The 13,918-nt window shown below is 40.2% G+C and overlaps 3 protein-coding genes across 3 annotated transcripts in view; 2 read left to right on the forward strand and 1 right to left on the reverse strand.

Moving 5' to 3' along the window:
- ulk1b (unc-51 like autophagy activating kinase 1) overlaps positions 1 to 4,415 on the forward strand; it is a 39,134-nt gene extending 34,719 nt beyond the window's left edge. Inside the window, exon 27 of the mRNA XM_064942872.1 lies at positions 195 to 4,415. Within this exon, the coding sequence (XP_064798944.1) occupies positions 195 to 250 (56 nt within the window). The 3' untranslated portion in view covers positions 251 to 4,415. The remainder of the gene's footprint in view (positions 1 to 194) is intronic.
- Positions 4,416 to 7,355: 2,940 nt separating this feature from the next.
- LOC135518038 (ubiquitin-conjugating enzyme E2 G1-like) lies at positions 7,356 to 11,011 on the forward strand. The gene is made up of 6 exons (XM_064942869.1): positions 7,356 to 7,622; positions 8,158 to 8,260; positions 8,352 to 8,449; positions 9,690 to 9,868; positions 10,100 to 10,209; positions 10,412 to 11,011. The coding sequence occupies exons 1-5, from the start codon at positions 7,580 to 7,582 to the stop codon at positions 10,184 to 10,186; spliced, it is 510 nt and encodes a 169-aa protein (XP_064798941.1). The 5' UTR covers positions 7,356 to 7,579; the 3' UTR covers positions 10,187 to 10,209; positions 10,412 to 11,011.
- Positions 11,012 to 11,245: 234 nt separating this feature from the next.
- On the reverse strand, positions 11,246 to 13,907 carry LOC135518037 (actin-related protein 2/3 complex subunit 3-B). The gene is made up of 7 exons (XM_064942868.1): positions 13,798 to 13,907; positions 13,229 to 13,328; positions 12,853 to 12,929; positions 12,379 to 12,447; positions 12,100 to 12,226; positions 11,895 to 11,989; positions 11,246 to 11,744 (listed from the first exon to the last, which is right to left on the reverse strand). Exons 1-7 carry the CDS (start codon positions 13,801 to 13,803, stop codon positions 11,682 to 11,684), a joined length of 537 nt encoding a protein of 178 aa, XP_064798940.1. The 5' UTR covers positions 13,804 to 13,907; the 3' UTR covers positions 11,246 to 11,681.
- Positions 13,908 to 13,918: the final 11 nt, after the last annotated feature.

A 13,918-nucleotide genomic window follows, 5' to 3' on the forward strand; every position in this document is an offset into this window, starting at 1 on the left:
TAGGGGAAAATAATAAAGGAACATACATCTTCATAGAACACCATTTTATTTCCATGACTACAGGAATGCAATTTCACACTAAATAGTTTTGAAAGTATACTGTTGTTTACTTAGCTCAGTGACTTGTCCCTTTGACCATATCCATTGATTAACTACTGCTTCTAAACCCCCATCCCCCCGTCCTTTCTCTGCAGGTAAGGAGTGCATCGAGCGTCGCCTCACAGCACTACAGTCAGGGCTCTGCATCTGAGGACTCTGCTCAGCACCCGTGGATGCTGCTAAACTATGATGTCAGTCATTCTGGACAGACACCACCATGCCCATTCAATCTGACCCCCTCCCTACCAGCTCAGTATCCTCCCTCCACCCTCTAGTTTCCATGGAGATACCAGCCAGTGGGGGGGGGTTGTTACGGAGGGCCTGGACTGGGTATGCTTGGGACTGGTGACGCTGGTCTCTCATACTCACAGTGGAGCCTGTGACCGCCTGGTTGATGTTGGAGGGCTTGTGAGAAGGCCACTACACACTCCTCCATGTGTCAGACAGGACCCCACTACACGGACTGAGTGTGTTAGCTATTCATTTCTGTGCAGTGTTCCATACACACAGCCTCTTACCGTCAGTAACGCTGCCCTGAGCAATCACAGCAAAGCGGTCTGCCGGAGGATTCTACTGCAGTCACAGACACGCTCCATTTGATTCTGTCAATAATTCAGCGCTAAGCAATCACAAATAGACCCTCACTCCTCTTAAGACATGAGGTATCACTCTAAGAAGCCACTCTGTGTAAAAAAATATGAATCTCAACCCCTACGCGGGGCATTGTGCTATTTTTAGTTTGGCTTGTAATGGTGATTTGTGGACAATAGTATAGTGTGATATTACAGCGAGTAGGCTTCACTTGTCTGTTTGCCTCTTTTTGGTTTCTTTGATGGTTTACATTGATTTAGATTTTATTTGTCGTTTTCAAGGAAACCAGAAGAGTTTAAGAGCGTTAACACAATTGTATGGCCTGTTACAGCCCACAGGCCTGTGTGTGGAGAAATAAAATGTGTGTTGTTATTGACCCAGCTTAATGTACATTCCTGTGATAGAACCATATAAAGGTGCTGTTACAGAAGTATTGTACTTTATTCATCCCTGTCTGTGATAATTTGTTGATGCTAAGTTAGCTGTATTAAGAATGACAATGTTGCCCTTTTGGACCCAGCAGATAGATTTTTTTGACCATAAACAGGAGAATGTAGAGAGGATTGCTGTATGTGCCACTTCTGGGCCTTGACAGGAAATGGACCTCACTGCGCATTTCCTTTTGACCAAAGTGTTTGATATGGCTGCCATGGTGGAAGAACAGCTGGAACTGCATAAACCCCATTGAGCTTTTTAGTCTGAGTGCTTGAGATGGATCATCTTATTAATATTTCCTGAAGTTTGTAGCAAATATTGTTATTTTATCCAGTATAGGCCAGGAATAGCACTTTGTAGACCAATCAGACAAATGAATATTGCCCAAATTGAAAAATAAACCAATTTGCACTGATCTCTGACCAGACACGTGAGATTTAGTTGAGATTTATTTATTGCGTATTTTCCCATTCAAACGTCTTATCGGAGTACAGCAATCACAATCAGTTTGTAAGACACGTTGGCAGTAGAGTAGCAGCCCCTGTGACTGGACTACACCAGTGATTGATTACTGGTGTTATAGCACTGTGTTGAGGTTTATCAGTACTGTACAGAAAGAAGAGTGAAGGTGACTTATAAGATGTACATGAAACATTATATGTTCAGTTTTTCATGTACATAATTAGGAGAGATTTCAGTTTATATAGAATCATTTCTATGGGTTTTATTGTAGTTTTAGGCGGTTTTGTTTTAGGTTTATTCATAGTCAATGTATGATGGGTGTCTGAATCTTGACAGGGAAGTGTCATAAGCTATTACATTTTGAAAGGTGCCTTTGAGAAGAAGACCCCCCCCCTAAAAAAACCTCTACATTTGTACACTGAAAAAATATTTGTTGTATTGAGTGTGTTTGTTTCCTTTCACAGTAGCCAAAATGAGGACTGATACTTGGAGTTTATCGAATTGTAGTGTATCGGTTGTTAAATGGATATTTGCTGGAAAGAGTTTTGTTTGAGGTGGGTGGCTGTTTCCCTAACCACAGCTCTAGGGCCACATCATTGTAACCCCGGCAATAACAATTTGTGTTTAGATAAAACATCTGACAATATCTCTGACGGTGCAATGGACCAGTGGTTAGAAGCGACTTCTACCCACTCCAAGAAGCTTGCATGTTCCATGTATGCATTTGTGTGAAACAGTGTTTGTGAAAGAGTGAAGAGCTTTTATATTTCCTCACTACAGGGAACTAACAGAAACGAGAGCAGTCCTGCAGCTCTGTTGCATATCGAGCAATGGATCCTACCTGACCGCCTTGTTCGTCATGGGTAGAGCAGTATGAGGAAGGGAGCATTTTCCCCTGTGAAGATTGTCTGAATATGTTGGTTTCCCCATAGATGCTTTCTTGCCTTTTCCTTTCACCAGTCAGTAAAAAGTATATTTTTTTCTTACTCTGAAATGTTTCATTTGCATAAAGCGTATGTCAATGCATTAATGTCTAGTTTATATGATACACATTCCAGATGATTGTCATGTCTCGGGACCCATATGCTTCTTGTCACCCAGTGTGATTCCTACGGATCAGCTAGAGTAAAGTGGGAAATGTTCAACGAGTGGCTGGTAGCAAGGCAATGGCAGACCTTTAAGCTTTTTATGCATGTGTCACTTTTTTGTTTTGTTTCTTACAATTAGTAGCCTAAAGCCACATAAATGTCAAATAAATCACTCTGTAGAAGAATTACAACTTAGAAGGTGGTTAATTGAAAAGCCCATGACGTAAAAGCTTGATCTGCATGCCAATGCTTAGGTGACACTAAAAATACATGCCCACTTCCATAAGGGATATCACTGAAAATACAAAGTTTTGCCATACAACTTGAGAGGTTTGCAGTTGTGCTTCTATGCTTTATAAATGCAGTATGCCTGCAAGTTTGTTCCACACTGCTAATTTACCTTACTATCTCAGACTCTGTATCACTTATAAATAATGATTATAAAGTACGTTATTGCTCTGAATGCGTTTATATTACAAAGCATGGATAGAATCCCCCCCCCCCCCCACACACACACACCTTTCAAAACATCTTTCAAAACAATAGTATTAGAACAATCCCTACAGTAAATTCTAGATTTTAGTCAGTTACAGTGAGCTCCAAAATGATTGGGGTTGTGACACTTTTTTGACTGTGCTCCAGCACTTTGGATTTGAAATTATACAATGACTACAAGGTTAAAGTGCAGACTGTCAGCTTTAATTTGAGGGTATTTTCATCTATATCGTGTGAATGAACTGTTTAGAAATTACAGCACTTTTTGTACATAGTTCCCCCATTTTAGAGTACCAAAAGTATTGTCACAGGAGGCTGCTGAGGGGAGAACGACTCATAATAATATCCGAAACAGAGCAAATGGAATGGCATCAAACACATGGAAACCATGGAAACCATGTGTTTAATGTATTTGATACCAGTCCACTAATTCCGCTCCAGTCCATTCTCCCCAATGAAGGTGCCACATATACATATATTAAAGTAGTCAAATGTTTTGATATTTGCTCCCATATTCCTAGTACACCGGGATTACGTCAAGTGTGTGAGTCTACAAACTTGTTGGATGCATTTGCTGTTTGTTTTGGTTGCGTTTCAGATTATTTTGTGCCTGATAGAAATGGTATTGTCATTTTGGAGTCACTTTTATTGTAAATAAGAATAGAATATGTTCTGAACACTTCTACATTCATATGGATGCTACTATGATTATGAATACTCCTGAATAATGATGAGTGGGAAAGTTACAGAAGCACAAATATCAAATAAAAGTCACTCAAATTACACAATACATAATTTACCATTAATTTCTATTGGGCACAAAATAATCAAACAACAAATGCACACGTTTGTAGAGTCACAAGCTTGATGTAGTCACTGCGTTCTAGGAATATGGGACCAAATACTACACTTTTGACTACTTTAATACACATAAGTCAATTTGTCCCAATACTTTTGGTCCCCTAAAATGGGGAGACAATGTACAAAAAGTGCTGTAATTTCTAATACCCTCAAATGGAAGCTGACAGTCTGCACTTTAACCTCCAGTCATTGTATCATTTCAAATCCAAAGTTCTGGAGAACAGAGCCAAAACAACAACAGTGTCACTGTACTTTTGGAGCTCACTGTATATCTCTGACTGTTGTACACTTACGGCTGTAAAAGATTTTTTTTAAACTATACACATTTAAATGTCTGTGTGATGTATAATTTTTTGGTTTAAAATAATAAATTTGTGCAAGAAATTAAGTTGTTATTATTTGTTTTATTAGTGCATGTGGTTAATTTGGTGGTTTTATAGTCTAGGAAGTTGAAGTTCCAATGTTATACTTCTGGAGGTGTGCAACAAACTCTCTGAAATGTAATTGAAATGATGTTAGTCTAGCTACTTCTATACTTCTAACATTATTGTACACTGTATAAAAATAGAAACAACAATTTCAACGATTTTACTGACTTACAGTTCATATAAAGAAATCAGTCAATTGAAATACATTCATTAGACACTAATCTATGGATTTCACATGACTGGGAATACAGATATGGAACAGTTGATCACAAGCACCTTAAAAAAAGGAGTCTGCGGGGATCACAAAACCAGTCAGTATTTGGTATGACTAGCATTTGCCTCATGCAGCACAACACATGTCCTTTGCATATAATTGATCAGGCTGTTGATTGTGGCCAGTAGAATGTTGTCTCGCTCTTCAGTGACTGTGTGAAGTTCCTGGATATTGAACAATGCTGTCGATCCAGAGCATCCCAAATATGCTCAATGGGTGACATGTCTGGTGAGTATGCAGTCCATGGAAGAACTGGGACATTTTCAGCTTCCAGGAATTGTGTACAGATCCTTGTGACATGGCCCATGCATTATCATGCTGAAACATGAGGGGATGGCAGCAGATGAATGGCATGACAATGGACCTCAGGATCTCATTACGGTATCTCTGTGCATTCAAATTGTCATCGATAAAATGCAATTGTGTTTGTTGTCCTTAGCTTATGGCTGCCCATACCATAACCCAACTGCCACCATGGGGATCTCTGTTCACAACATTTACATCAGCAAACTGTTCGTCCACACAATGCCATACATGCTACGCTGTTTGCCATCTGCTCGATACAGTTGAAACCAGGATTCATCCGTAAAGGGCACACTTCTCCAGCTCCAGTAGCCATCGAAGGTGAGCATTTGCCCACTAAAGTCGGTTACGACAACAAACTGCAGTCAAGTCAAGACCCTGGTGAGGACGATGAGCACATAGATGAGCTTCCCTGAGATGGTTTCTGACAGTTTGTGCAGAAATTCTTTGCTTGTGCAAACCCACAATTTCATCAGCTGTCCAGGTGGCTGGTCGCAGACCATCCTGCAGGTGAAGAAGCCGGAAATGGAGGTCCTGGGCTGGCGTAGTTACATATGGTTGGCGGTTGTGAGGCCAGTTGGACGTACTTCCAAATTCTCTCAAATTAAGTTGGAGGTGGCCTACGGTAGAGAAATTAACATCAAATTCTCTGGCAACAGCTCTGGTGGACATTCCTGCAGTCAGCATGCCAATGGCATGCTCCTTCAAAACTTGAGACATCTGTGGCATTGTGTTGTGTGAGGAAACCACATTTTAGAGTGGCCTTTTATTGTCCCTAGCACAAGATGCACCTGTGTAATGATCATGCTGTTTAGTCAGTTTCTTGATATGCCACAACTGTCAGGTGGATGGATTATCTTGGCAAATGAGAAATGCTCAGTGACAGGGATGTAAACACATTTGTGCACAAAATTTGAGAGAAATAAGCTTTTGGTGTGTATGGACAATTTATGGGATCTTTTATTTCAGCTCATGAAACATGGGGCCAACACTTTACGTTGCAATTATATTTTTGGTTCAGTGTAATTGTATCCATTGGCATGTTATAATTTCAAGATATAAAGAAGGTAATGTTCCATGAAGAAATATTGTATAGCTTTCCTTCAGCTGTTTAAAAGTATTTTTGCAGTATGGAAATGGAAAAAATTGTAAATGATTTATCTTGCTACATCCATTTTAGGACTTCTAGATTAATTATAAGTCACCATTCATTGATCCTGGAAGAATATAATGTATGTCTCATGAGCTTAGATCAATGTTGTACTCCATCAGAACCCAACATATAAGCTTGTTTTACTCCAATGTTTGGAAGCAAAGTAAATGTAAACAAACACTATATGGCCTCAAAACCTGGTTAAAACTATAATTGTGATATCATGGGTTGTCAGTTTTGCAACCACAGCTTTGTATTTGAGTGGTTTACACATCCCTCAGTATTTCTACCTAAACAGGGACGGGGACAAAACTTATTGCACATGTCTTGCTCTTTCTTCTTGGCGTTTCAGAGTAGGGCACCGATTTAAGGTGTTATCGTTTGGGGATAGCATTGCAGGAGTGGTAGATGCACGTCGCTTAAATCGAATGATAGACGGGAAAATGGAACAAAGCCTATCGGTTTTACTGTCGTTTGATGAAGTGGTTCTCCCGATTTATGTAAAAGTTGGGTATGTGAAATATGCTGAGACCCTATGTACAGAAATTGCTGCAGAGGTACAAATGTAAAACATTGGACACGTGGAAAGTTTAAATAAATAAATGTGTAGTAGTTGAAGAGTCAGATTAAGCATGTTTCTGTGTGCCCTGTAAGGATGAAGGTCGCAGTTGCTAGGATCAGGACTATCAAGCAGGTTTTCTATGTAGACAGTGAAAATTGCTGAAGTGGTGAGTAGAGTAGAGATGGTAGTGGATGTCCCACATCTGCAGTGAATGCCATGCAGGGGAAGGATCCCGACACACGAACAGTGAAGAAGGTGGACTTTGTTGCGTTCACTTGCACTAGTCTAACGAATCAAAAATCTAATTAGAAGCGGCAAATAGGTTTCTGGGTCTTTACAGCCGAAATGTTTCACGGACTACTGAATGAAGAGGTTGCTGTGCTGTGTATGGATCTGAATAGGCATTTAAATCCAACTGAAGGAGTACAGTGTTTTGTTTGAAATGTAGCGTGCATTTGCTTAGTGTTTTTGTTGTTGTTGGTAATTAGTATGAATTTGTTCATCCAAAACATATTTTGTTTTTTGGGTATTTTTACTACCTCGTAGAATAGGTGGCGGCAATACATCTAATGAGTATAGTCTGCCAATAAACATCGAAGAAGAATACGAGCAAGGCGCATGCGGTGTTTGTGTGGGGCTTTTGCAAGCTTAGCCGTGTAACAAGCTGTGCATCCCTGCGCGAAACGATCAACCAAATAGGCCTTCTTCTAACATCGGAAGCAGGCTACTGTAGTTGGGTATCTCTCTAATTCTTTGTTGTGTTATATTTTATGTTAGAGTGAGGTCAGATCGTTGTCTATATTAGTTAGCTCAACTAATCCACATAAAATGACTGATCAATCATCACTGCTGCTTCGAAAACAACTGGCAGGTAAAATAGCTCGCTACACAACCGTTAGCTAACTTAACGTTAAACTACCACGCTTTTTACCGTTGACTTTCTACCTAACGTTAGTGGCTAATCAGTTGTACTTGAATTATGCTGGTTTTGCTTGTATTGAATATGTCAACCTTGTTAGCTATTTACAGCTATTAGCTACGCAATGCAAATTCACAGCTGATAAATGTTTAGCTAGCTAACGCGTGACATACCACTTCTTTGCTTGTAGTTAGCTAGCAAGCTGGCTAGTTAACTAGCGAAACACAACTTGATAGTAACATTAACACGTTAGTAGCTATTTTGCTAAGGCTTGTGGAGTAGTGTACCGGGTACGTCACTTCAAAGCCAGCTGTCTCAAACTGCATACATTTCCATTGTAACTGGTTAGCTAACTAACGAAGTTAGTTGAATTCCAGTAGGATGTTTGAGAAAAGCTTGACCACACCGACGGCTAACGTTACAAGTAAAGCACATTTTCCAGGCTGGGGTATTGGGTAACGTCAGTGTGTTTGTTTAATCTTTTTAGAGCTCAACAAGAACCCCGTGGAGGGATTTTCTGCCGGTCTCATAGACGATGATGACATCCATCAGTGGGAGGTGGTCGTTATTGGCCCTCAAGATACATTATTGTGAGTATATTTTACTAACTTCGTGTGTTTGGAAAAGTAATTTGCTATACCGTCCATCTGATTTGCAAATGGTCTCATCTTCTCTTTACAGTGAGGGTGGATTCTTTAAAGCCTACCTGACCTTCCCCCATGACTACCCTCATAGGCCTCCGAAGATGAAGTTCATCACAGAAATATGGCATCCCAATGGTAATTGGTTTCATGTGCTATTCTTACTTACTTAGGCCTTTTGTATTCCTTGTGGAACATAAGCCATCGTGGAATGCTTCCATCCCTTTCTGTGCTCGCTCCACTTTCACACCTGCTGCCAAACTAACCCAGATTTTAGATGCTAGATTGTGGAGACAATTTATAGATCGACAGGTAAGGGTGCTCTCGAGCGGCTAGGTGTTCTTTACTCTTCGGCCATCAGATTTCCCACCAATGGACACCACTGCACTCTGTACTCCTCTGTAAACTGTCCCTCTCTGTATACCGGTGCAAGACCCACTGGTTGATGCTTATTTATAAAAACCATCTTGGGCCTCACTCCTCCTGTCAGAGATACCTACAGCAACCCTCATCTTCCAGCACCCATTCTGACAGTCACATTCTGTTAAAGGCCCACATCCCTGGATTGCTCCTCTTTTCTGTTCCCTACAGCTAGCCACAGCAACGAGCTGCAAAAAAACACTCAAACTGGACAGTTTTATCTCCATCTCTACACTCTTACTGACACTTGTGGCTGCGTCATGTGTTTTTGTCTCTACAATTTTGTGCTGTTGTCTGTGCCTAACAATGTTTGTGTTGCCATGTTTTGTTGTCTTAGGTTGTGTTGTGGTGTCTCTTGTTGTAATGTGTGTTTTGTCCTACATTTAAATTGTTTATCCCAGCCCGTCCCCATAGGCCTCTTGCTAGGCTGTCATTGTAAATAAGAATTTGTTCTTTGACTTGCCTGGTTAAATGAAGATTAAAAATAAAATGTGCTATCCTCTCTAGGCCTAGCGATGTCAGACCATCTGCTCTGTGCTTGGTCTCTAGGTGGTTTTAGGTCTTCCTCTTTAGCGTTTGCCTTGTGTGTTCTATGTTAGGGCCTGTTTTGTGATTGATTTATTGTTTCTTCTTAGTGTGTGTCCTATCCAGCACCGCTTCCTCCTCTTAAGTTGTGCTTCTATTGGGACCTGTTTTTTAATTTCCCACAGCCTGATGTTGCTGATGCAGTCTGGCCAGTGGACTCCCAGAAGTCGAATAAGACAGTGTTTAATGAATGACTTTAGTTCAGCATGTTCGTAGTAGTTATCCATGTTTCAGATCCGTACAGAAGAATGTATTTGACATTTTGAGTTCGTCTTCAGTTTTGTTTCATGTGCTATACATCTAGCCAAAGATGTGTTTGTCAGCTGGTCAGCACAGGTTGATTCCTGTCCTCCCACTCTCCTCCCTCTCTCAGTGGCAAAGAATGGTGACGTGTGTATCTCCATTCTGCATGAGCCCGGAGAGGACAAGTTTGGCTATGAGAAGCCTGAGGAGCGCTGGCTGCCCATCCACACTGTAGAGACCATCATGATCAGTGTCATCTCCATGCTGGCCGACCCGAACGGCGACTCACCCGCCAACGTGGACGCAGCCGTTAAGTCCCAGAAATTCAAACATACATCCTCACAGGGGAAACATGCATTCCATTCAGTTAGAAAAAGCTGAAATTATGGTGCTAGTTTGTTTTTATGGTCTCGATGTGAAATTTCACTGTTCATGATTTGTCTTGATATTTGGTAGTGGTGAGGGATACTCCACCATTTAGTTGATTGTAGTGATTGTTAAACCCAGGGTTTTGATGTACATTTGTATTGTGCCCTGCAGAAGGAATGGAGAGAGGATCCTTGCGGAGAGTTCAAGAGGAAGGTGGCTCGCTGTGTACGAAAGAGTCAGGAGATGGCGTTTGACTAGGCCCCCTCCTCGACACAAACCCAGTGAGTCCCTTTCTGGATCCACACAGCTATAATTTCACACTCATGTTGCAGAAAGTGAGACACATTCATGTTGCAGAAAGTGAGACACATTCAGTGCCTTGGTTGGTCACTAAATAATCTTCCATTATGTGTTTCCTAGTCAGTCTTGATGCTCCTTTGTCTGTTATATTTTGTCTGCAAGCTAACTTTTTTTCTCTTTTAGCTGAAAATTTTACCTTGGCGGATACATCATGTCACTCTTCAATAAAGACTTTTGCACCAGTGTTCTGATCATAGGAAGATGTGGAATAAAAAGCCAACCCTTTTCTTTAGTTTTGTAAATAGGGTCAGGGTCAAGTAAATGTGTGTAGATAAACATCCCCCTTGTGGTTATTGTCCAGTTCTCACCTTATACTTATTTATTTAGATGATCATGACAATTCAAGATGTGTTTTTTGTTTTGATGAGCTTATTCTTTATTTTCAACCTGCCACTGAGCCATCTATTTAGACTTGTCTCTTATGCAATTTTGGAGTTCAGAGTATTTGAAGAGATTGTTACCAACAAAGGCTTTCGTTGCCCGTTCTATACCCCTGGAAGCCCATCCCCTCAAGTGTTCTGCAAAGTCCTTTCAAAGAGGTCAATACACTCTGCTGCCTTAAGTTGTTTTCCTGTAAGCAAAGGAAACTGTCTCCAGTGATGTCAACATCTGTCTGGATACATTTCTTCTGTGTTTGATCAATATATTTTTGGGGATAAACCAAAAACATTAGCATGATGAACAGAGAATATTTTTTTGTAATAAAGATCATCTACAATTTTATTGTGTATGTAAATATGTACTGTATCAAATTAGTTGTACTTAAGGGTGAATGTTTGTATTGATTCTCCTTGTTGTTATAGCTTAGATTTTTAGGGACATGTCAGTTTGTCCATTCTTGTGAATCATTTTAGCTTTGGTCACATGTACACACAAGTAATCTTATTTTAGATTTGGCTCGGCCTTTTTGTTTTGTGTGTAGTCTTTCAAGGGTGTGATTGAATGAAGTGATGCCACTTTTGGTTAAATGTTTACTCAAGTATAGACATTATCCTGTGCAAGTGGATTAGACTGGCCCTCCGCAACACAATTTCGTGTTACGCAAAATATCTAAATGGAAGTGGCGATGGATTGTTAGAACAAGAAATACAACTTGTAGCTCAATAGTTCTACCCATTCACCTGTGTGACGTGAAATTGTAGGCATTTACACCCACAGTTAATGTCTATAACTTGAGCCCAATAAAGTTTTGAATTATCTTCATGTTGTTTTACACAATTAACAAGAATAATACAATGCTGTTCTTACATTTTGTCAAAGATCGACAGGGACACATTAAGCACCAGCTTAACATGATCAATGAAACAATAGCACGTCCATGTACTCTTCTTATTCAGTATAAAATCATCCGCCTCGCATTAGTTTAGAATAACCTCCAGCACTCCGGAGTTGTCTACTGTCCAGGAGCTGAAAGGCTTTTGTTCATGAATTGTTTCTTGACAAAGCACATCCACCACTGAAAAAAAAGAGGTCACAGTCCAGGTTAGTCCATTAAAAGCAGTCCAATCAATTAAGTAATCTGCAATTTCACTTTTGTCAATGTTAGTATTTGAGTACAATTGAGATTTAGTGTGACAAATCGGGAAGTCAAATATTACAGTCTCACCTTGCTGGGTTTGTCTGTCTGGGGGTCAAACACACGGTCACACAGCCTCAGCCCCGTCTCCTGGCGGATCTGCTGCAGGTACGCCCTCATTGTCTCTGATCAGGGACAACCAGAAACCAAATCAGATCAATTAAAAATAAGTGATTAACGTACTACTGGCATTCCCACATCTCATCCTGCAAGGACTTGTGCTAATGCTCCTTACCCTCTTCCTGCTTGTTGCTGGGCTTTGCATACATGGCGTTGAGAGGGAAGCCAGGTTCTCCAGGGATGGGGAAGTTAGTGATGCCCAGAGTGTACATTTCCTTCTCTCCCTGACCCCTGGAGCTGCACTGTAAACACAAATAATTTGGGAGGGGAGTTCACAATACAAATGTCTTTCTTTGCATTATTCTGAGGACCTACCATTCTATAACTTAGGGAGGGGTTATTTTTGATTTATTAGCCATTTAGTTCATTAGAAAAACAAATCAGATTCAGTTACCTTCTGTAGCTTCTTCAGACATTCAGAAATGTAAAGGGTGACGTAGATCAGAGTCCTGTCTGCCTCGTTCTGGGAAGGGGGACAGGTTGTTAACTCCAAGAATACACCAAGCCTTTTGTATTCTCATTACTACTGACTTTAGTCTATCTGTTATCTGATAACATGAATAGGTGAATGCGAGCAGAGCCTAGTTTCAGTCACCATCCAACTTATGGGCAGCATTGGTTAGAATGCTAACAGAGCTATGAGAAGATTGTATTGCCTATATTGTAGTGTCAATATTCAGAGGCAGGCTGGGGCATGTTGGAAAACTAGGGCCAAAGCACTGTAGCAAGAGGCCTAAAGGATAGGTACTGTAAAAAAAAAAAAAAGTAACTTCATTAAAACATAGACAGTATTCCTTACATGACAGGTGACTACTTTTACAGTCACCATTTTACTCATAGACAATAAAATAATTCAGTTTTCCTTTACCTTGATTTCATAATTCTTAAAAAAGACGTTGGCTTTGAAATAGTAGATGGCCTCTTCAATGATGTCAGAATCTTTGGCTGAAATAACACGAGTATTGAGTATAGAGGAAGTTAGGGAATGATGGACAAGTTCTTCAAAGTAAAGAGAATGAACACGCGACTGACTCATGACACCAAATAAGGAAGAAATATGCACCAGCAGGCAACCAAAGTCAGAAGCGAATGAAAAAAACTGATGTGCAGGTTGAAAGAGTATGGATAGCTCAATTATAAATTACAGAAAACTTTTTCGTATCACACATGAACTTTGTCCATTATTGTAGCCTATTTTCTAAACACCATTTGTGGATGGTACGAGTTTGCAAGCTGAAACGTACTCTCTTTTGCTGCAGGGCCCTTGAACTGGGTTTTTAGTGGCAGCATAGCCATGTTCCCCACCATCTTGGTGTCCCCATCCATCAAGCCAGAGTGGTACGCCTGCGAAGCAAATTGAAAAAAGTTGATGTTTGTATAGTATAATGGCCCTTTCGTGAGATTAAGAATGTGTTCTTAACTGTCTTGCCTAGTTAAATAAAACATAAACAAGATGAGAAGCCAGTGTACCTGATAGCTGTCAATAATACTAGTAGTTACAAAAGAGCAGATTAGCTAGCTAATTTAGAAACTAACCATATTAGCTGCAAGCGCTAACATGTTAATTTGCTAGTTTTCATTTAAATTGGCAACTAGTCTGTCTCACTATCATGCAATATTGTACATCAAATTACGTAGCCAACTTCTTCTGGTAAGGTAAAGGCATCACCAATAGCTAGCAATTCTACCATCTGTACGTCATTAGGGTGCATACACGCACAATTATCATACAAATAATCCCATTTCAGTATTGCTACACACTTGATAAAGGTTTTTCATTTAAGAGGTGGTCATAATATTGTAATTTTCTTACCGGCATTTTGAGAAATAAAATGTCAATCTTTTAACCCAGCAAAATAAAAATGTTTCGTTTGCCAGAACACTGCTTCCGCCTGTCCCACCCAACAGAATTACAGGAAGTAGACAGATGCGGT

Source organism: Oncorhynchus masou, chromosome 28 (assembly GCF_036934945.1).
Source record: "Oncorhynchus masou masou isolate Uvic2021 chromosome 28, UVic_Omas_1.1, whole genome shotgun sequence".
Taxonomy (NCBI): domain Eukaryota; kingdom Metazoa; phylum Chordata; class Actinopteri; order Salmoniformes; family Salmonidae; genus Oncorhynchus; species Oncorhynchus masou.

Excerpts from the sequence above, each read along its gene's own strand:
- LOC135518038 (XM_064942869.1), top strand. The coding sequence starts at position 7,580 with ATGACTGATCAATCATCACTGCTGCTTCGAAAACAACTGGCAG. Across the intron at positions 7,623-8,157 it reads GCTTCGAAAACAACTGGCAG|AGCTCAACAAGAACCCCGTG; the intron begins GTAAAATAGCTC and ends TAATCTTTTTAG. Across the intron at positions 8,261-8,351 it reads GGCCCTCAAGATACATTATT|TGAGGGTGGATTCTTTAAAG; the intron begins GTGAGTATATTT and ends TTCTCTTTACAG.
- LOC135518037 (XM_064942868.1), bottom strand. Across the intron at positions 12,930-13,228 it reads GGGCCCTGCAGCAAAAGAGA|CCAAAGATTCTGACATCATT; the intron begins GTACGTTTCAGC and ends GTGTTATTTCAG. Across the intron at positions 12,227-12,378 it reads GTCTGAAGAAGCTACAGAAG|TGCAGCTCCAGGGGTCAGGG; the intron begins GTAACTGAATCT and ends TTGTGTTTACAG.